Here is a 22,572-nt window from a genome sequence, read left to right as displayed (position 1 = left end):
TATGTCATTATCCAATTTAGCCCATGGCACGTATATGGCCCAACTGACCTAACATATTGGTCCTTTGGACTTAGCCATCATCAAACTCAAAAGCGTATATATCATGTGAACTTAGCTTGTGTCATGCATATCGTATAAAGTCCTTCACGTTCTTTCTTATGTTTTGATGTAGGATTCGCCTAAGATATCATGTTTATCTCTTTTTCAGAAGCTTCCTGACCTAAAAGTCTGTCAGTCTCTCTCTGTAATCCACCCTCTGTCATGTGCGTCAAATTGTGCATTTGTGATAATTTTTATATTATCATGTCATCTAAAATATCACCTGAAATCAGGCAGGTTATATGTTACCGATATTGATAGTGTAATTTTCTTTTGTTACACTGATTAAATTCATTTCCAACAAAATAGGAAAGCTTGTGGAATATTATACACATGTGTGTATACAATATTATAGCTATTTTTAACTATATATTATAAAGTGTGTCTTATTTCTTTTCACTTAAGAAATTGTCAAATCAATACAGAAATATGAAACAAAATATAGTAATATTGAGTATGATTTTAACAAATCCATTTCTTGTATTCATGACAATCTTCATGTATAAAATAATAATATTAGGAAATGCTAAAAAAAAGTTAAAAGCTACTCTGATAGTTGTAATTTTTTAATATCATTTATTATAGATTAATGTTCACATACTACAGCAGAAGGTTATAATTATTATTTTTATCACGTTATTAAATTAATGCTTATTGTATAAATTTACTACAATTTGTCATGGCCAAATTAAGTCCATCACACGTAAATTCTCCACTTTGGCCAAACAAATCTCACAAATTTGTCCCCTTAGACTACGCTATTATCGAGTTCAAAAGCACATATATCATTTGAACTTTATATATGCCTGATAAAAATTTTATTTTCTTTTTATTATGATGTAAAATTCGTTTAAGATATCATGTTCACTCCTTCTTCAGATGCTTGCCAGCCTAGAAGACTGACAATCCTTCTCTTTTTGACTCGCCTCATCCACCCACCCTCCATCATCAACATCATATACTTACACTATAATTAATTTATAAATAATCTGATTATATATTAAAAAAATTACACCATCAAAACACAACTTTAAAACTTTTTTAAAAAAAAAAACAAAGAAGATAGTTTGATACATTAAGTGTGACCCTCGTTATGAGAGGGGTCCGGTGAAAGGCTGAACCATAAAGGTTTAATGTATGCAATTTTAATTTCTATTAGGGACTATTTTCATAGCTCAAACTCGTAATTTTCCAGTGATCATTATATGACAATAATTTTACCAGTTACACTGGTACATCACACAATGAGTACTAAAGGTGGTCCTCTAATGAGTACACTCCAAGTTAGAGTCTCTCCCTCTCTCTTTCTCTCTTATTATAGTCATTGAGAAAGACGTCTACTTCATCTTTGTTGCACACGTATAGTAATTACAATTATTTGGAGAAAGAAAACATTTGTCTTTCTATGTATTTTTAGTGTAGTAAAAACATTAATAATTCTATTTTTTAATTATAATATTATTATATTCATATAGAGAAGCCGCCATATTATATATAGAGAGATGAAGATTGTGCAACTTATAATTTGAGGACATATAGGAATGGGACATCATTGCTGCAGCAAACAGAAAGTTAAAAGAGGTCTTTGGTCTCCAGAAGAAGATGAAAAACTCATTAGACATATTACCACTCATGGCCATGGATGTTGGAGTTCTGTTCCTAAACTAGCAGGTTTAATTTAATTTATATACACATAATATATTTTATTTTTGTTGATTTCTCATATTTTTCTTGTTGTTCTTTAGTGGAAGGTTTTTGTTTTATGGATGAAGTTTTCTTTTGAATTGTGCGATTATCTCATCTGAAAAGATTAAACTATACCATAGAGAACATAACATACATTTTTATATGCTTGATTATATATTCGATGTTCTTCTCGTTGTGTGCTTAATTCATGAGCCAAGCACATGTAATTCTTAATTTTCTAGTAAATTTTAGTGACGAAATCATTTGAAATGAGAAAGATGTGAGTGTCAATTATTCGGTCAACATACTCAAAGAGTATTTTTCAGAAAATAGAGAAGGAGGGAAATGCACTTACCACCTCTCTCTCATATTTCGTTAAACGATTTTTCTTTTCTATGATAATATGGTAATTACTCCGACATACTAGAACGTCGTTAGACCTTTTATTATTATTATTATTATTATTATTATTATTATTATTATTATTATTATTATTATTATTATTATTATTATTATTATTATGTGTGACGGTGAGACTTGAATTCAGGCTCTCTTTCTGATCCGATTTGATACATACTATTTCGTTTAAGTTATAATTAGAAACGTAAAATATATTTTAATTTACTTAATTATATTTTCAAACATTTTACAGGATTACAAAGATGTGGAAAGAGTTGTAGATTGAGATGGATAAATTACTTGAGGCCAGATTTAAGAAGGGGTTCTTTTACTGAACAAGAAGAAAGAACAATCATTGATGTTCATAGAATTTTGGGAAATAGATGGGCACAAATAGCCAAACATTTACCGGGTAGGACAGACAATGAAGTGAAGAATTTTTGGAATTCTTGCATTAAGAAGAAACTCATTGCTCAAGGGTTAGATCCAAATACTCACAATCTCCTCAAGAACAAATCCAACAATTCAACCAAAAAATCCAACAATTACACTTATCATAATCAAGATTCCACCTCAACTTTCACTATTGATACTTCAACAAATAAAGAAATAATTTCAATGGATTTGAAATCAACTCTTGCAACCTTACCTACTAATTTTCCGCATAGTGATAATATTACATACAATTACACTCCTATTGTTCCTAACATTGAATACCAAAATCCTACTTTCGTGTGGAGCGAGCAGAGAAATCAAAGTACAGTAATTACTACTCTTCAATCTCAAACAAGTGATCAGAGAAATCTCAATACTACTCGAGATTCCATGTTGGATTTCGCGAGTTGTTCTTTAATGGAAAGCGCGACAAATATTAATGTGTCATCTTATATAAATGAGAATAGCATGTGGCATGGGACTGGACTTGAACCAACAACCTTAAATCCTGTCAATGGACAAGAAGAAGAAATGCAAGTAGGGGATCAACAATTTCCAATTATTCAGACTAAGTTTTGTGATGATAAAGAGGATGTATACAAGGTTAATGATCATGATCAAACGGTGGAAAATGCGTTCGACGTTAACTCTAACTTTGATTTTGAGTTTATGAATTCTACATTCGTACCTTGCGGATTGTACTCTAATGTAAATTCTATGGATCAACTTTCATGGGATTGTTAGTTGTTGTTTTTTTCTAGTTTCCTAGTATATGTTTCTTGCATGTTTATTTTGCATTACACCTTGTTGGGAGAAAAAAAGAAATGGTAGTTGTAGCTTTATGTCAAAAATCATGATTATTTTGAAAAGATTCAATTCATGTTTAACTTGTGGAAATGCAAAAAAGAAAAAACATAATTACAAGTTGTCTGTTGTAACTATTGTCATGATTAATTCCTTCCTACTAGTGGTGTGGTCCAATAGAAACATTCACCAATTATATATAGAATTAATGTTGCATATATATTTTCTCCATTTCATTTTATATCACACACTTTATTTTTTAGTCTATATCAAAAAGATGAGATGTGACTTCTAAATTTAAAAATAATTACTTTTACATTTCCCATTATTATTATTCTCTTAACGAGAAGTTTTTATATCATATTCTTTCGCCTTTTTCTAAACAATATCTTGTATTCACTGCAAATAGTGACATACGCGTATTTTTGGAGGGGTTTTTTTCTATGAGTTCCTCCCAACAATTCATCTATAAGATTTTGAAACTCTTTATATTCTAAGCCAAATATATATAAAGTTCATGTGAGAAAGAGTCAGCAGGTTAAAAAAAGGTAGAAGAAACTTTATTACATTGGGGATCATAAGCCAAAAAATAACTTTAGGATAAAGTGATACACAATTTTTTAATCTCTATAATAAAATATCATTTGTCATGACTATTTAATAGATCGGTTCCACAAAAAAACATGACTATTTAATAATACCTTGATAAAATATTATTATACTAAATAATAGTTACTTATAGTAGAGGTATGAGAGTAACTTTATGCATTAAAGTTGATTTCTCATGTTTCTTCTCTGTGAAGCTGGGAAAGATAATTAATTTGAATATTTATTTATTTTTGCCTTTCAACCACTATGATAAACTCCTTGTGTATATGCATTGCCACCTACTTCGCTAATTTGAAGAAAATATTTATTTGATTATGAACTCAAGTAGAGAGATGTAAAAGTATAGCGCAAAGATTCGCTGATACTTACTTACTTAGACGGGGTCAATGGGCGATCAAGAAGACCTAAAATAGTCATCCCCATTGCACTTTGGAGAGGCACTTACCTAAAATCGGCCAAGTGATAGAGTCTACGTCATAATTTGTGGCAGTGGGGGCTTGCATTCGCGTAGCCCTACACATCTCTTAATAAAATATGTGGGTGAACTCCTTTCATTGAAAACTCACACTCTAGATATGTCAAATTAATTATTTTTTTTTATATATATATATATATAATAGATGTTGAATGTTCTTAGCTTATCCATACGTTTATTTCTTTATATTTTGAATCTCCTTTAGTTAACTTCACCGATACGGCCGATTATTCTTAATTATAACAACCAAGAAAACATGAAAAGAATTTCAACAAATTAACATCAAGTGTCTGTTGTCTTGCATCTTGGCCACAGGAAAAACAACATACCCAATGTAATCCCACAAAGTGGGAGTTGGGGAGGATAGGGTATTAGCTTACCCCTACCTTGGGATAGAGAAGTTGTTTCAGATGGACCCTTGGAATTTAGCCATAGGAGCATGAAAAAGGAAAAGCGTTAGTTCTGTTTTTTTAATGTTAAAAAGTTGAGGTTTATAACATATAAAATGATTCAAAACAGTCATTAGAGACTATGGATGATCCCATTATTAGGGAAAACACATTTTGCAAGACATTCAAAATATGATTATTTCAAAGTGTGCTTCACCGATACAAAAGACCAATGTACTGCAAACCTTATAACAGGGGGAAAAACTGCTTAAGCAAACAACTTGACACATTGCAGCTGCTATCGCAACATACTCTCTGGAAACCGTCCATAGTATTAATCTTCATCTTCATCTGCAACAAAAGTTCCAGTGAGATTAGGACAACTACAATACAAGAGTCGAAAAAACCTAAGATAGACTTCAGACAGCATAAAAGAAAGCCACTCCGACAAAAATAATAGAGCCCAGAAGAGTAACTTCCAGAATGCACACACCTTAAAGAACAGACACAAACATGAAGCACAACAAACATGGAAGAATATTATTTTAGTGAGTAGAAGTAGAATTAATAGACACATGAATAGTAAATATATATTGCTTATAATGAAGATAAGTTCATCAAAGCATCAACTTAAGTGATAATATGGAAAGATAAACCCATTCTTAATTCTACTTCTACTCACTAAAATAATATTCTTCCATATTGTATTCCTCAATAGGGTGATTCTCAAATCATGAAATATCAAAAGCATCATTAAAATATTCCGAGCAGCCAACAAACAAATTCGCAGGTTCTTAGAAAGAATTTTTCCAAGTTCACCAAATCTTTACCTATGTACATGTGATGTTTATTGGCCTCTTAGAATTATTTTGAGATTGATAACTTTCTAATCACAACTCTTGAGTTTCTCAAATTTCTTTATAGGCTTACCTTTCATGTCAAGTCTCCACTAATGTAAAATCAACACTAATTTATAAAATCTTTTTTAGGACTTAATCAGACATGTACTGACGTTAATGCCGGTAAGGGTAAAGCCATGGATAGAGCTAAGGAGGCTATTGAAAAGTCATTTGAAGGGAATATTGCAAAGTATAAGTATATCTTTAAGATTATTGATGAAAAATGGGAATGCCAATTGCATCATCCATTACATGGGTTGTATGCTTGTATCAAAAAATTGGTTCCAAGCACTAAAGTACAAGATAAGAATATATTTGAGATACCATTGTACACTAGAGCTTAAGAACAATTTGGCCTTCCGATTGCAAAAAGATCTAGAATGACAAGCCTGGTAAGTGAAAATATTAACATCTAAACTCTTGATATTAGTTTATGTTTAAAATTTTACTTAATACTTACATAATCCCTTACATTAAATTATAAATAATTATTGTCAACATAACACTTTTTACAGTTGAATGGTGGAATTTATATGGTAATTCAGCTCCCCATCTCCAAAAATTAGCCATTAGAATTTTGATTTAACGACCAATTCTGTTGGGTGTGAACGTCATTGGATTATTGGAATGTGTTTGAGCATGTAAGTAATTGTAGTGGTATAGTATCCTATTTATTCATTTTTCTTTGCATAATTAATCAATTAGACTAAAATTACTAACATTAAAATAATCCATGCAACAGATCCATACCAAAAAAAGGAACAGCTTGGAGCATCAAAGATTGAATGATCTAGTGTATGTTAAGTACAATTGTGCTTTAAAAGTTCGTTATGACTTGCGGAGTGTCATTGAACCAATCTCATTGGATAACATTGATCATAGTAATAAGTGGTTGGCTGGGAAGATGGGTGTTAATGTGGAAGCAGAAGATGAATTGGTGTTTGGTGATGACAGCTTGACTTGAGGTGATGTTTCAAGAGCGTCGGGGAATGAGGACGTGTTGACATACACAAGGCGACGAAAGCAACAGTCAGGAGGTATTACAACTAATGCCTCAAGCTCTAAGCTCCACGTTTGACATAGAAGATGAGATTGATTCTGATGAGTCAGGGGAAGAAGAGATTATAGGCCATAATTCTAGTGATACCAATGAGAATCACCCTATTGAGGAATACAATATGGAAGAATATTATTCTAGTGAGTAGAAGTAGAATTAAGAATGGGTTTATCTTTCCATATTATCACTTAAGTTGATGCTTTGATGAACTTACCTTCATTATAAGCAATATATATTTACTATTCATGTGTCTATTATGTTCTCTAAATATTTGTGTTTATGTGTATATATTTATTAAAAAGATTATTCATAGTACATTTTTTTCAATGAAGCCCACACTTTAAGTGAGCTTTAAGCTCCAACAAAGCTTTAGCACTTTTGTGCTTTTGACAACATTGGGTCTGACGCGTCGAACCCTTTTTGTGCTCAAAATAGATCTAAAATAAATTCAGCTAGACGCACCTAGGTCAAGCTTTGATGCATCGAGACTTAAAAGAGTCTCCAAATGACATGTACCGTTCGACACGTCAAGGCCCTTTTTCAACACAGTGAAGGTTAAAATTTTATATTTTTAACCAGGCCTTTTGTTATGAACACAAATAATGACGTGGAAGACAACGTGGCAGCCATGGTGGACAAGAATACTACTCAGCCTAGAAGGAGCAAGCGCGTGACAATTCCCTCTAAAAGGTTGGCAGATTTCATTGTCAAACGTGGATGACAGAAACGTGAATAGCAAGTGGAGCAAGGAAAAGTGTAATGAGTGGAAGTTTGTTATAAGTAGCAGGGAGTAGGCATAGTAAGAGCAGGCTATTTTTATGTGAAGTGTCTATCCTCTCATCCCTTACCTTCTTCTGTATCCCATCTCTTCTTCTTATTTGTTCTTTCATATCAGTTGTTAACCTCTTGTAATTTCTTTTAGTGATTGCAATACTAGTGTTTTCCTTGGTTATTATTGAGTATATTACATTGGTGCTTTCATCCAGAGGTTTCTCATGGAGGACCAAAGACTCAAGGCTCTCGTCAATGAATCAATTAAAGAGGTGAAAGAGTCCTTTTCCAAGGATATTGCAGATATTCGCCATATGTTACTGGAGGTTTCCGAAAAGCTCGTTCCGGCAGGATCTCAAACTCGAGATCCAACAATGGATGTTGCTCGTCCTCATCACGGGAAAGACACTCCTGAGGTTCCCACACTCCGTCATAGGCCGGCTCCGGTGGAACTAGGACGATTTTGTGGTGAAAATCCGGAGGCGTGGATCTTCCAAGCTGATCGCTACTTTGATTTTTACGGAATCGCAGAAACGCACAAGCTAACCTTAGCATCTTTTTATCTCGACGGTGAAGCTCTGGAGTGGTACCGATGGTTATTCAGGAACAAACAATTAGTAGGATGGGATCATTTTGCTGAGAAGGCACAAATTCGTTTCAAGAAAAAGGGGCTTGAATCAGCAGAGGGACGTTTGGCAAAGCTCCAACAGGTGACTACCGTATCTGAATTTCAAGGGAGGTTTGAGGCAATTGCAAATGAAACCACCGACGTCTCTGATGGGTTAATGGTACGGCTGTTTATTTATGGGCTAAGGGAAGATATTAAAAATTCAGTTATTGCTCATGAGCCCAAATGCTATGAAGATGTGCTTAAGCAAGCCCATATCCAGGAGCGACGTATCCAAGCGGAAAAAAGGTCGTTCCGACCCGCTCTAGCAAACAGAGGACCCCCTCTCTTACCCAATCCAATCTCAGCACCACCTCGAAATTTTATGAACACATCTCATGTTCCATCCTCTTCTTCCACACAATTGCAAAATCGCCAGCCCATTAAACGTTTATCACATGCCGAGATGCAGAGCCGTCGTGAACGTGGTCTGTGCTACTACTGTGAAGAAAAGTACACAGCAGGGCACAAGTGTAAGGCTCCGCCACAACTATTGTTACTAACAGATGGCTCCGATATTGAGCCAACATTGCCGGAGCAGTTTACCTCCGATGATTTTTTGGATGAAGAATTGCAGTGCTTAGAGATTCAAGAACACTCTGCCATTTCATATAATGCATTAGCCGGAGGAAACCCAGCGTCCACTCTTCGATTCACTGGTCATATTAATGGGCATGAAGTCCAGGTCTTGCTGGATGGGGGAAGCACCCATAATTTCATTCAGACTAGAGTGGCTAAATTTTTGCAACTACCAATTAATACCACTTCCAGTTTCCCAGTGGTGGTGGGTAGTGGACAACGACTATTATGCGATGGTGTGACACCTGCAACTTCCCTCTCGATACAGGGTTGCGGTCTCACTCTAGATTTATACTTATTACCGATGCATGGGGCAGATGTTGTGCTTGGTGTTTCATGGCTGTCTACGTTGGGTCGGGTGATTAAGGATTATGGAGCTCGTTTATTCGAGTTTCAGTTTCAAGGGAAGACCTACTGTTGGCAGGGGGACGCGATTACAGCTCAACCAGTTCAATTGCATAGCCTTCGTAGGTATGCTTCCACTGAGGCTATATCCTCTTATTTCTGCTTGCAAATGATCCAACCTGATGCTACTTATGCTGAACCCATTGATCCGGAGTTGCTTACTATTCTTGGAACCTATGAAGATGTCTTCCAGAAACCTCAGGGATTGCCTCCATCCCGACCACAGGATCATGCGATTCACTTGAACTCCGAGGCTGAACCAGTCAACGTTAAACCGTATCGCTATCCCTACTTTCAAAAGCAAGTGATGGAGAAAATGGTAGCTGATATGCTCAAAGAGGGAATTATTCAGGCTAGCACAAGTCCATTTTCTTCGCCAGTATTGCTGGTTCGAAAGAAGGATGGTACTTGGCGATTTTGTGTGGACTATAGAGCTTTGAATGCAATCACTGTGAGAGATAGATTCCCAATTCCAACCATTGATGAATTATTTGATGAATTACATGGTGCTGTCTATTTTTCTAAGCTTGACTTGTTGTCAGGCTATCATCAGATTCGGGTAAGGCCCGAAGATGTGGACAAGACTGCTTTCCGTACACATGATGGGCATTACGAATTTTTAGTTATGCCGTTTGGATTATCCAATGCTCCCTCGACATTCCAGGCCACTATGAATGAGGTTTTTAGACCTTATCTCCATCACTTTGTATTGGTCTTTTTCGATGATATTTTGGTGTACAGCGTTAGCTGGATGGACCACATTAATCACTTACAATCTGTGCTGCAACTTTTGCGCCAACACCAACTTGTAGCAAAGAGAGCAAAATGCCTATTCAGGCAGACTTCGATAGAGTACCTTGGGCATGTGATATCGAATCAAGGCCTTAGTGTCGATCCAAGTAAAATTAAGGCCATCCAGCAGTGGCCTCCGCCTAAGAATATTAAGGAGGTACGCAGTTTTCTTGGCCTGGCAGGCTATTATCGTCGCTTCATCCACCATTATGCCGCAATAGCAGGGCCTCTCACTGATTTGCTACGAAAAGATGCATTTGTGTGGGATCTTACAACCCTCACTGCATTTGAGACGTTGAAAGATAAGCTCAGTTCTACGCCAGTTCTAGCCTTACCAAATTTCTCTCAAGAATTTCAGCTTGAAACTGATGCTTCTGGCCGAGGCATAGGAGCCGTTTTGTCACAAACAGGGCATCCAATAGCCTATTTCAGCCAAAAATTAAGTACGCGAATGCAAGGGGCCTCCACCTATCACAGAGAGATGTTCGCCATCACTCAAGCAGTAAGTAAGTGGCGTCAATATCTTTTAGGGCGTAAGTTTACTATTTATACTGACCAGCAATCACTGAGGAACCTAACCAATCAGACTATTCAAACACCAGAGCAGCAAAAATGGCTTAGTAAGCTGGTTGGCTACGATTTTCAGATCATATATCGCCCGGGTAAATTGAACCAGGCTGCTGATGCGCTATCTCGCAATACTGAGGCGGTCTTGATGGCATTCTCTGCTAGGAGTTATAATCTGGAACATGAACTAAGAGCGCTCAATAAAACACACCCGGAGTTAATTGACCTTCAACAAAAGTTGGATGAAAAGCTTGATGCTGGCATTGGTTATACTTTTCGTAATGGTTTACTCTTTTTCAAGGGGCGATTGGTGGTTCCATCTGATTCTCCGCTCCGTCAACATTTGCTTCGTGAATTTCATGACACTTCGATTGGAGGACACGCAGGTGTGGCCCGGACTTATCATAGGTTAGCTTCTAATTTTTTTTGGAAGCAAATGAGAAACGACGTTCAAAGTTTTGTCGCTTCTTGTCAAATTTGCCAGCAAACGAAAGATGTGCACCACCATCCAGCAGGCCTATTGCACCCATTGCCCATTCCGAATTTGGTATTTGAAGATATAGCTATGGATTTTATTACATGTCTTCCTAGTTCGAAAGGCAAGTCTACCATCTTAACTGTGGTAGATCGATTGACGAAATACGGCCATTTCATTCCTTTGCCTGCCTCTTTTTCCACTCGAATTGTTGCTGAAGCTTTTGTGGTTGGGATTATTCGTCTTCATGGCCCTCCACGAACCATTGTCACTGATCGTGACCCCAGGTTCCTACATTCTTTTTGGCAGGAGGTCAACCGATTGCAAGGGACGTCTTTGGCTATGAGTACAGCATATCACCCTCAGTCTGACGGTCAATCGGAGGCTCTAAATAAGTGTGTTGAGCAGTATCTTCGATGTTACGTTGCTGATGCACCACATATATGGGTTGCAATGTTGTCGTGGGCTGAATATTGGTACAACACGGCGTATCAAACCTCTGCTGGCATGTCTCCATTTAAGGCCCTTTATGGCAGAGACCCTCCCACCATAGCACGTTATGTGTTGGGCAGCAGTCCCAGCGAGCTAGTGGAGGAATATTTTGTTGATCGTGATAAGGTTTTGCACCTTTTAAAGCTAAATCTGCTTAAGGCACAGGTGCGAATGAAAAAGTTTGCTGACAAACATCGGACTGAACTTGAATTTAGTGAGGGAGATTGGGTGTTCGTCAAGCTCAAACCATACCGCCAAAACTCTGTTCGTTTGCAGCAACACTCCAAACTTGGTCGCCGTTACTTTGGACCTTTCCAAATCATTAAGCGCGTTGGCCAGGTGGCTTACAAGTTAGACTTACCTGAGGAGGCCCGCATTCATCCCGTCTTCCATATTTCGATGCTCAAGCGTTGTGTTGGGGTTCCAGTGACCCCAGTTACGCCATTACCACTGACTGATTTTGTTATTCCATATACTGAGGCTTCCCAGAACCTTGTGGACAAGGTTCTTTTCCAGGAGGACAGTATTGTTATGAACACAAATAATGACGTGGAAGACAACGTGGCAGCCATGGTGGACAAGAATACTACTCAGCCTAGAAGGAGCAAGCGCGTGACAATTCCCTCTAAAAGGTTGGCAGATTTCATTGTCAAACGTGGATGACAGAAACGTGAATAGCAAGTGGAGCAAGGAAAAGTGTAATGAGTGGAAGTTTGTTATAAGTAGCAGGGAGTAGGCATAGTAAGAGCAGGCTATTTTTATGTGAAGTGTCTATCCTCTCATCCCTTACCTTCTTCTGTATCCCATCTCTTCTTCTTATTTGTTCTTTCATATCAGTTGTTAACCTCTTGTAATTTCTTTTAGTGATTGCAATACTAGTGTTTTCCTTGGTTATTATTGAGTATATTACACCTTTTGAAAGAATAAGAGGGATTTCTAAAACCCATGAATCATTCTTCATTGTACGGTTAACCACCTATAGATCATCGGTACTAACCGTTTCTTTTCCCTCTTTTTTTTCTCCTCTCTGCTCCTTTCTTCCTTTCTTGCACCAATCTTTCGTGAGTCCAAAGAAAAATATTGATTACATGTACAATAGGAGGTTGATACATGAAAGGGAATTGAATTTCACACAGATAGAGATTTTGACAAGACTATTTCCCAATCCGGGAATCATCATCAATAACATGTTTTGTGCTAATGATTACTATATGGAAATGGGTGTTGCAATTCTACCATAATTTGGATAAGGGTTTGGATTTTCCAATAGTGAAGGGGAAAAAAGTGATTGTTTTGTTGAGAAAATTAATCACCTCTATGATCTTGATAATGTTGATGACCAGGTCACTTGTACTTTCATGAGAACTCCAAATGGGCAAATGCTGAAATAGATACCAGTTTGTTTCCTTTTGGTAAAGATTGGACGTATTATGGCTCAGAGCAAGACAAAGCATGCTAAACGAAACACTGAGTACGTTGCCAAACCCATCTTTGCTTTTCTCAGTACTAGGTTGATACCAAGTTCCCGCAATTTAGAAATTTACATTCGAAGGGTACTTTTACTCTATATCGTCTATAATAGAGTGCTTGTCAATGTTAATAGAAATAATACTAATATTCAAGCTTGTGACTCGAATGTTCGTAGCATTTTCTCCCCTTCTACTATCATGTTATTAGTTAGTGATGTTAACGTAAAACCAACTCCAAAGTTGTATATTATTGTTTTAAAAAAATCTTTTTGGAAGAAGCTTTAAGAAACTAATGATCCAATTAGGCAAGAAGGGGAGAAAGAAGCCCAAGACTGGAGAGGAGGCATCAACTGGAAGTTCAACGACCTTGTATGATGAGACAAATAGCCCAACAGATGGAGACTTTGTTGCAAGCCTTTGATTAAATGAGTGAAAGATTTGACAAGGTAGAGGAGCATTTGGGAAAAGTTGAGGAAAGAATTGATCAAGGTTAACAAGATAGAGCACATCCAGATGCAGGATTTAGTTTACCATTCCACTGAGAACTGTCAGTTTACAAATATGAGAGAAATGGGAATAAAATGGGAATTATTAGTTTTGCATGTATATCCTCTTTCTCCTTGGTCAGATTCATCCACCACCCTATTCGTAGGTTCTACATTGTTGTTGACTTTATGGACCAACAGCCTCTACCTACTTCGACACCACCATCAGATTCCCCGGACCCCGCGCATAGCGGGAGCTTTAGTGCACCGGGCTGCCCCTTTTTTTAGCTTATTTGACAAATATTGCAGTCATATACGGAGACCTCTTTAGCTTTTTTCCCCTTCCAACAAAGGGGTAGAAATTCAAAAAGTGGACATCAGAGAAAGAAAACAAGAGTCAATCAAATATGGATGGCAAAGGAAAGGGAATTATGGCGGAGAAACAAGATGCATCTAGATCTGACGACGACAAGGTGGGGGGGGGGTTAGTTGGTTCTCTCTCACACGGCGTATTTCATTCCAGAGAATGAAGTGTTTAAGCATGGGGGACATATTTAAGATTTTGGGTGATGATATGATATTACTACTATTTAAATACAGTAGTATGCAGTAGAATGGTTGGAATAGAAACCATCATTAACATATTTCAAGAGGCCAAATAACAAAACCTCAAGCATACTTTGAAAGAATTTGTTTTGGAGAACGAGGTAGAAGCTCTCCCTTCTCTTCCCCTATGATAAACCTTTCTAATCTTCCAACCCCACAAACTTTCTCCTCCATCTTTGACTGCCCCCAGACCTAACCTCACTGACCAGTTTTCACTAGATAATCCAACTTGTGATCTTCTAAAAAGTGGTTGCCTTCCCTCACCAATGGATAGAAGAGCCCTTTTTATGGTTGGTTCACTTGGCCATAAGTCTTTTAAGATCAAAGAAAAATCCACTAAACACGATGTTTGGTATGAGCAGATTGAGAGAAAGCTGCATTTGTAAGTACAATTTATTGCTCTAAATTGGTCATGTTATGAATTTGCCAGATAAGGGTTATGGGCTTCTGAAAAACCTGGCGATAACATAGTTGATTGGTAAGGAAAGAGAGATATCGGCAAGTCATGGTTTTTCAAAACTTCAATGGATACTTAAGAATTGTCACCACACAGGAACACAGGAAAAGTTCATCATTTCCTGAGTTCTCACTGAATGATGGATGGTCAAACATAGCAGACAAAGAATGGAAGTTTGTCATAAAAAGGACCCAAAATTATTTTGATAAGATTGCATGGTTTCCCTCTCCAACTATGGCCCCTAAATATTTTCAGTTGATCGGAGACATGCTTGATTGGCTGGAAGCTGATTTGGAGATGAAAGAGAGGCGCTGCTTGAGTTAGATTGCAGGTGAAAGTTGATCCTCATAAGATTCCTAGGGAGATTGAAGTTTCTATTGAAGAGTTTTGTACTCTCCAGTCTTCGGCATAAGAAGGAATTTGTAGGAGATGAACTAACATAGTTGGACCCCTTGACCAGTCCATTGCTTGGACCGCGCAAGGTACTGAGTACTTTTGTGCCTAGAAAAATGGCCCCTTGGTTTGTCTCTTTAGTCAAAAAGGCTACCATCAACTCTAATTCATAATGGGGGAATGGGGTTGGTGTCCAATGTTCTTTTTGCTTCTTTTGCCTGAGCCCAATCAATTAGCTTCAGAAATAACACCCAGCACATTTACCCTCAGAAATAAACCTACGTCCAAGCCAAAGCCAGTCAGTAATATAAACCCGACACCACATTTAAACCAAACAACACCTAAGGCCATCTAACAAACCACATCCCATGTCGGTGAAAACAAAATATAATCAAGTCTAACAACCAAGTTATGTCATGTAATAAAAGAACTATGAATAGCATATGGAAGCTATATTTCAAGAAAATTTTAGTCTGATCTAATTATAAATTCATCAATCTTGGTTTTGTTATTCCACTACTTAATATTTGCAACAACAACAATAACAACCCAGTGAAATACCACAACGTAGGGTCTGGGGAGGGTAGAGTGTACGCAGACCTTACTCCTACCAAGGTAATATTTGCCTTTTCGGTTTACTTCAATGGTGGTAACATAGTACCTGTATTGGGAACAAAAGCTGTTTAAAGGCGTTGCATCCCAGAGGAAACCACCTGCTTATTATTGGGTTTCTAAGTATGTGCAGGTGTGGAATTTGTGGAAAAGGGTGAAAAAGATGCAACCGAGATTGGTCATACCTTTTCCATGAGTATTGGAATAATAGTTCTGCCCGAAAAGAACTTCTAGAAGACAGAATGTCAATCAGTAAAAGTAGTAAGGGAGCAAAAGATATAAAGGCCCAGTTGATAACTGTAAACATCTGCATTGCTGAACTGAGCAAAGACATTTTTTGTTGATAACTGATAAATCTGCACGTCCACCAGAGGTCGCGTGGTTTGAAACTCTATGGATAACAGGCCCGAACTTCTATCCTTCTCCACTTAAATACAGTCATTTTGTCTACAGCGGAGTTCAAACCAGTGACGTGCGCCTAACCCACACAGCAAAAACTAATTCTGGTTTACCTTTTTTCCAGTATCTTTTCTTTTCTCCTTAACTTACTTTTAAGGTGCAGTAGTCATCTAAGGAGCATATTATACATGGTACTGAAAATCAAAATGCAGAACAGATCTTTGAGGCTAGTCCATGTACTATTAGAGCTCAGTTAAATCTCAAAATACACACTCCAGCTTTCAAGTCAACTTAATAATCCTTGTAAAACTAGTACATTAAATGATGGTTCAGGAAGCCTTAAATGAACAACAAGATCCATTCTTTATCAAAATGAACAACGAGATCCATTAACATCCAAGAATTAGGTACTTGCAACCCAAAAGTAAAACTAGAATCCAATGAAACACAACCAAAATTATAAACTTCTTCACTATATTAAGATAAATAGATAAGAATTAAGATAGACAAGAAAAGATAGGATCTTTTCAAGAAAGGACCCAATTGGCAATGATAGCCAATATCCTGAAAGACACTTTCCTAAAGTTTTAAAGAGGTTATTCACTTCTTTACAGACATCCCTAAGAATTTTAAGGCATGGAACCACTAATGGTTCCCACATTTTCTAAGGATTCATCTATCAATTGCACTGACCTCCCATTGCCAGACAACATCCTCTAGAAGAATAAAGATTCATTTTACCAACAAACAACATTGACCAACCCAAACAAGAATCCCTTTTTATCAAACTACCCATTTCACATGCATATCCTTCAATAAATTTTAAGGACAATACTACTCACTCTGTTTCAATTTGCTTGTCTTACTTTTCTTTTTAATCCGTTTCATAATAGAATGTTGCTTTCCCCTTTTTAGCAACTCTTTCACTCCAATTTTTCACATGGCACACTTAAGACCAGGCATTTTGGTAGAGTCTACACACACCACAAGATTCAATAATTGTTCAAATTTTCTTAAACCCCGTGACAAGTCAAAACATATTTAGCACTATTCAGCAGTAAAGACCCTCATCTAAGCACATCTACGGTTGTCAATTTCAAAGCTTGTGTCTTTCCAAATTGATTGCAGATAGATAGAAACAGTGAAATGCAATAAAGGGTGTTCAATCGAAATTTGAAAATTTACCAAAGTAACGACGTTCATTGGCAAGCCTAGATTTCTCGAGCAATTTGTCTAGGTCTTCATTACTCTTAGCCTCCCATTTCACCATCTGATTAGCAGCCACAACACCAATTCCCATACCCAAGAAATGTTCCCACGGATCTACATAATCGAAACCAAAAAATCAGCAGCTAATTAAAAGAAAAAAAGATTTTTTTCAAAAAAAAAATTCAAGAAAAGGGATAATAGAAGAATACGGCGCATGTAAGGAAGTTTGCGAAGGGCATTAGAGTACATCTGGGTACCCAATCCCAAAAGGGCTCCCACCATTGTTGCACTCAACGGCATCTTTTTCTTCTTCTTCTTCTCTTTTGGTTCTTGCAACAAATGGTCGGTCAGTCAGCAGCAGGCGAGGAGTATCGGACGGGAAATTCCACTGCCCCTTTTTCAATACGATCGGATTTTACTAGGTCGGGTTTGGGCTGATGTTTATGACCCATAAAATGATTAAAAAAAAAAGTTAAATTTATAAAGATAAATCACCTAAATGTACAATATTTAAAAAATATTTATCACATAGAGTAACATAATTATTTTAATCATATATAGCAAATTATTTGAATTAAATTAAGTACGGTCTTTATTCAACAATATTCATGCGAAATTTTCTCACCCGCTATTTTTTCTTCCTCTATTTTTCTCCAAATTTGCTACATCAATATTCTCTTCAATCTTCTCATCCATAATTTTCTCCAAAATTAGGGCAATACTTAGCTGCATAGCTTCTCAACCACGATTTTCTACAACATTTGTACTTCAATTTTGGAATTAAGTGATGTGTATTCGGTGGAATCTCACTTCTCAGAAGAAATTTTTGTGTTCTCCATAGTCAAAAAGAGGAAGAAGCAAACAAGAGCAACGAATAGTATGATACTCAACAATATTCATGCGAAATTTTCTCCATAATTTTTTATTTTTATTACTGATTTTTGTTTCTTTGATTGCAGCGATTACTTATTCAAACTATTGTTAATCGGCGATTAATCTGTCGGCAAATCCTATCTTCTTCTCATCGCCATATGTTCATCTATTTAACTTTGATCTCCTATGTTTACAGTTTATTTGTAATGCGTAAATGAACATTTTGTGTTGTATAATGATTAATGCGTATGTTATTGCAGAAGAATGGCAAAATTTAGGTGAATGCAGATTTGAATCAGTTGAAGAATTGTGATTTCTGAGTAGAGATCTGTGACTACTTAAAGGTTTGAATGGTTGAATGTTTAATTGTTTGAAGGTTTGAATTAGATTGTGTGCCTAATTCATTAGCGATACACGATTTGTATTCAATTGTGATTCAATATGAAAGTTTATTTTTGTTTCTACGTTTATCACAATTACTTGTTTACTTGTTTAATGTGTGTGTAATACAGTTTTTGTTCAAGTTTAATTCATTTTTTTGGCCTACAGATCACTGAAGGTTGATTTCATTAGATACAAATTTCATTCATGTCTAATTCTCTTTTAATTCAAGTTTAATGTGTATGTAATACGTTTGTTGTTCAAGTCTAATTCATTTTTGTGGCCTACAGATCACTGAAGGTTGGTTTTGTTAGCTACATATTTCATTCGTGTCTAATTCTCTTCTAATTCAAGTTTGATGTGTGTGTAATACCTTTATTGTTCAAGTTTAATTCATTTATGTAGCCTACAGATCATTGAAAGCTGGTTTCATTAGTACAGGTTTTATTCGTATCTAATTCTCTTCTAATTCAAGTTTAATGTGTGTGTAATACATTTATTGTTCAAATTTAATTATTTTTATGGCCTACAGATCACTGAAGGCTAGTTTTATTAGCTACATGTTTCATTCGTGTCTAATTCTCTAATTCTCTTCTAATTCAACAAAAAAATATGTAGGAGAAAAACATGGCTAATCTAGCTGTGCTGCTTTACTTCAATGGCCGATAGGATTCTAGCAACAAGTATATTAATTACTTGGCAGATGGTGTGTTGATAAATACCGATTCAACATTTGTTAGCCTTGTTTTTGTGATTGCTTCTCAATTGTCAATAGACACATCAACAAGTAAAGTTAAAATCAGATATAAGATTGATGAAAGGTCTCCTCTAATTCAAATTCATAACGATATGGGAGTAAAAGTGTATATTAAAACCAAAAAGGAACATAGAGATATGTCAAAATACCCTTTATGTGTCACAACAACTGAATTGATCAACTTGGAGAGTGATTCCACCTTAATTCCACTATTATGTTCAGACACTTCAGAAGACATGAGGATTACACACAATTCATACTTTTCTAATACATTTAGTGGTATCGGTGATGCGCTAGAGTTAATTGGTTTTGGATCATGTGAGGAAGTTGATGAGCAAGAAGAAATACAACCAGACATCATTATTAACCCTAATCAATCTTTTTTTGAGAAAGATCAAGTTTACAAAAATAAATATGTTCTTACCAATGCACTAAAAAGACATTCCATTCTTAAACACTTCGAATTCAAGACATTGAGATCAAGCTCAACATGGTAAGACTCAAATTCAAGTTAGTTTATACTATTGATTGTCTATTAATAAAAAAAATCAACAGTTATTCAATGCAATGCCTCGGAAAAAACTGTAGTTGGAATTTACGTGCTTCAAGCGTGAATAAATCTCAAATGTTCGCTATTAGAGATTTTGAAAGCGAACACACGTGTTTGTTGCTACATAATTCATTATCGGAAAGACAAGCAACAAAGACAGTTGTTGGGAGTATTATTGTTGCCAAATGTATTGATCCAGATGCCAACTACACACCAAGAGATATACAAAATGACATGTTACAGAAATATGGTGTGCGGCTCACATATATGCAAGCTTGGAGAGCTAAAGAAAAAGCTCTTGAATTAGTCTGAGGTGATCCAGCTCAATCATATGCAAAGTTGCCAAGTTAACTTACCCTGGTTCTTATATAAGATTGCACAAATCAGAGGATGACCATTTCCTATATGCATTTGTAGCTCTGTTTACATCGATAAAAGGATGGGAGTATTGTAGATCAATTGTAGTTGTTGATAGAACTTTTCTAAAAGGAGCATACAAAGGGACAATGCTAACAACTAATACCTTAGATGCAGCAGGTGAGACTTTTCGAATACAATACTAATGCTTCTATAAATGAAATTCTAATTTATATTAAAAGTCTGCACAATGTATTAAAAGTGTATTACACATGAAACAAAAATGTATTAAACATTATACTTGATGCAGGGAGTATACTGCCTCTTGCTTATGCCATTGTTGATTCAGAGAATGATGCATCTTGGAGGTGGTTTTTTGAACAATTCAGAGAGGCATTTGGTCAAAGATTAGAGATGTGTATCGTTTCGGATAGGCATGCAAGCATTATTAAGGCAACTTCAACTGTCTATGATGAAATACCTCATTTCGCGTGTATATGACACTTGTTGTAAAACATAATGAAAAACTTCAGAAAGAGTCAGCAAAAGGTAACAGAATTATTCTACTCTATGGCAAAAACATACACCACGGTAGAGTTTAATCAACATATGACAATTGTTGAGAAGATAGACAAAAGGATTAAAGACTACTTGCTGAACATTGGATACAACAAATGGTCACGTGTTCATGCTCAAATAAATAGGACTTGGATGATGACATCAAACATTGCAGAATCAGTCAATTCAAGAACAAGACATGCCAAAGTTCTTACAGTCTTTCACCTCCTAGAATTCATGAGACAACTTGTTCAAAAATGGAATAACAATAACAGGTCAAAGGCAATATTTTCAGAATTTTACCTTGGGAAAAAGTATGAAAAAATTCTACAACGTAACAAAACTACATCGGAGAAATTAAGAGTATGGTATCTGTAAAAAAAATTTGCTAATATTTTTTCTTCTGATTCACATGTAACATCTCTCTTGCTTATATTTCTTCTTATTTTTCATAGGTTAGGGAGACAAATGAATATGTGTATATAGTACTTGATGGCATTACACGATTCATGGTATGTCTTCAACAACGTACATGCACATGTGGGAGATTTTAATTGGATGAGCTGCCATGTCCACATGCTTTGACTGTTTTAACAACAAAACACACTGGTTATGAAAAATATTGCTCTGATTACTACACAAGAGAGAATTTATTATTGACATACCAGTTTCCTTGAATTCCCTCCTAGATGAAAGCACCTGAAATATACCAACACACGTTCTTGAAGAGGTTGTACTTCCACCACTTGGAAAGAGATCTTCTGAGAGACCAAAATATAAAAGACACACGCAATTGAGAGAAGATGGATTCAAAAAATCAAAAATAACATGCAGCAATTGTGGACAACAAGGTCACAACAGGAAGACTTGCAAGAATGTTAGGCCTTTGAATTAAGAATAAAGAATGACATTTGAAATAAAGAATAAACTCTGTTTGTTTTAGGTCATTAGTTTGCTACAAGAATTTATTTTTTAGTTCAAGTTTAATTCATTTTTGTGGTCTATAGATCACTGAAGACTTTTTCATTAGCTACAATTTTCATTCGTGTCTAATTCTCTTCTAATTCAACTTTAGTGTGTTTGTAATTCATTTTTAATTCAAGTCTAATTCATTTTTATGTTCTATGGATTACTGGAGGCTTTTTCAATAGCTACATTTTCCATTCTTTTCTAATTCTCTTCTAATTCAACTTTAGTGTGTATGTAATTCATTTTTGTGTTTATATAGATCACTGAAGGCTTTTTCATTAGCCACACTTTTTATTCGTGTCTAATTCTATTCTAACTAAACTTTAATATGTATGTAATTTATTTTTCATTCAAGTTTAATTCATAATGCAGGTTTTAGTTTGATAACACTACTGAAACACATCACTGGAGGCTTTTTCAATAGCTACAATTTTCATTCGTGTCTAATTCTCTTCCAACTTTAGTATGTATGTAATTCATTTTTAGTTCAAGTCTAATTCATTTTTATGTTCTATGGATTACTGGAGGCTTTTTCAATAGCTACATTTTCCATTCTTTTCTAATTCTCTTCTAATTCAACTTTAGTGTGTATGTAATTCATTTTTGTGTTTCTATAGATCACTGAAGGCTTTTTCATTAGCCACACTTTTTATTCGTGTCTAATTCTATTCTAACTCAACTTTAATATGTATGTAATTTATTTTTCATTCAAGTTTAATTCATAATGCAGGTTTCAGTTTGATAACACTACTGAAACACATCATTGAAGGTTTTTTCATTAGCTACAATTTTCATTCGTGTCTAATTCTCTTCCAACTTTAGTGTGTATGTAATTCATTTTTAGTTCAAGTCTAATTCATTTTTATGTTCTATGGATTACTGGAGGCTTTTTCAATA

The 22,572-nt window shown here is 35.7% G+C and overlaps 3 protein-coding genes and 1 pseudogene across 3 annotated transcripts; 3 read left to right on the top strand and 1 right to left on the bottom strand.

Moving 5' to 3' along the window:
- The first annotated feature begins 1,625 nt into the window (after positions 1-1,625).
- On the top strand, positions 1,626-3,507 carry LOC129876423 (transcription factor MYB86-like). Its single transcript, XM_055951869.1, has 2 exons — positions 1,626-1,770; positions 2,438-3,507. The coding sequence occupies exons 1-2, from the start codon at positions 1,641-1,643 to the stop codon at positions 3,361-3,363; spliced, it is 1,056 nt and encodes a 351-aa protein (XP_055807844.1). The 5' UTR covers positions 1,626-1,640; the 3' UTR covers positions 3,364-3,507.
- Positions 3,508-4,397: 890 nt separating this feature from the next.
- On the top strand, positions 4,398-4,549 carry LOC129877963 (U1 spliceosomal RNA; annotated as a pseudogene).
- A 400-nt stretch (positions 4,550-4,949) lies between these two features.
- Positions 4,950-17,666, bottom strand: LOC129876424 (uncharacterized). The gene is made up of 3 exons (XM_055951870.1): positions 17,440-17,666; positions 17,207-17,344; positions 4,950-5,247 (listed from the first exon to the last, which is right to left on the bottom strand). The coding sequence occupies exons 1-3, from the start codon at positions 17,528-17,530 to the stop codon at positions 5,231-5,233; spliced, it is 246 nt and encodes an 81-aa protein (XP_055807845.1). The 5' UTR covers positions 17,531-17,666; the 3' UTR covers positions 4,950-5,230.
- Positions 17,667-20,562: 2,896 nt separating this feature from the next.
- Positions 20,563-21,084, top strand: LOC129875828 (uncharacterized). Its single transcript, XM_055951055.1, is given in 1 exon segment — positions 20,563-21,084. A coding segment is annotated over 1 exon segment (522 nt).
- The last annotated feature ends 1,488 nt before the right edge of the window (positions 21,085-22,572 follow it).

Source organism: Solanum dulcamara, chromosome 12, assembly GCF_947179165.1.
Source record: "Solanum dulcamara chromosome 12, daSolDulc1.2, whole genome shotgun sequence".
NCBI classification, from domain to species: Eukaryota; Viridiplantae; Streptophyta; class Magnoliopsida; order Solanales; family Solanaceae; genus Solanum; species Solanum dulcamara.
The sequence above is the reverse complement of the archived record's forward strand: the minus strand, read 5'-3'. Positions and strand labels throughout refer to the sequence as shown.

Excerpts from the sequence above, each read along its gene's own strand:
- LOC129876424 (XM_055951870.1), bottom strand. The coding sequence starts at position 17,530 with ATGCCGTTGAGTGCAACAATGGTGGGAGCCCTTTTGGGATTGGGTACC. Across the intron at positions 17,345-17,439 it reads CAAACTTCCTTACATGCGCC|ATCCGTGGGAACATTTCTTG; the intron begins GTATTCTTCTAT and ends TCGATTATGTAG.
- LOC129876423 (XM_055951869.1), top strand. The coding sequence starts at position 1,641 with ATGGGACATCATTGCTGCAGCAAACAGAAAGTTAAAAGAGGTCTTTGG. Across the intron at positions 1,771-2,437 it reads TTCTGTTCCTAAACTAGCAG|GATTACAAAGATGTGGAAAG; the intron begins GTTTAATTTAAT and ends AACATTTTACAG.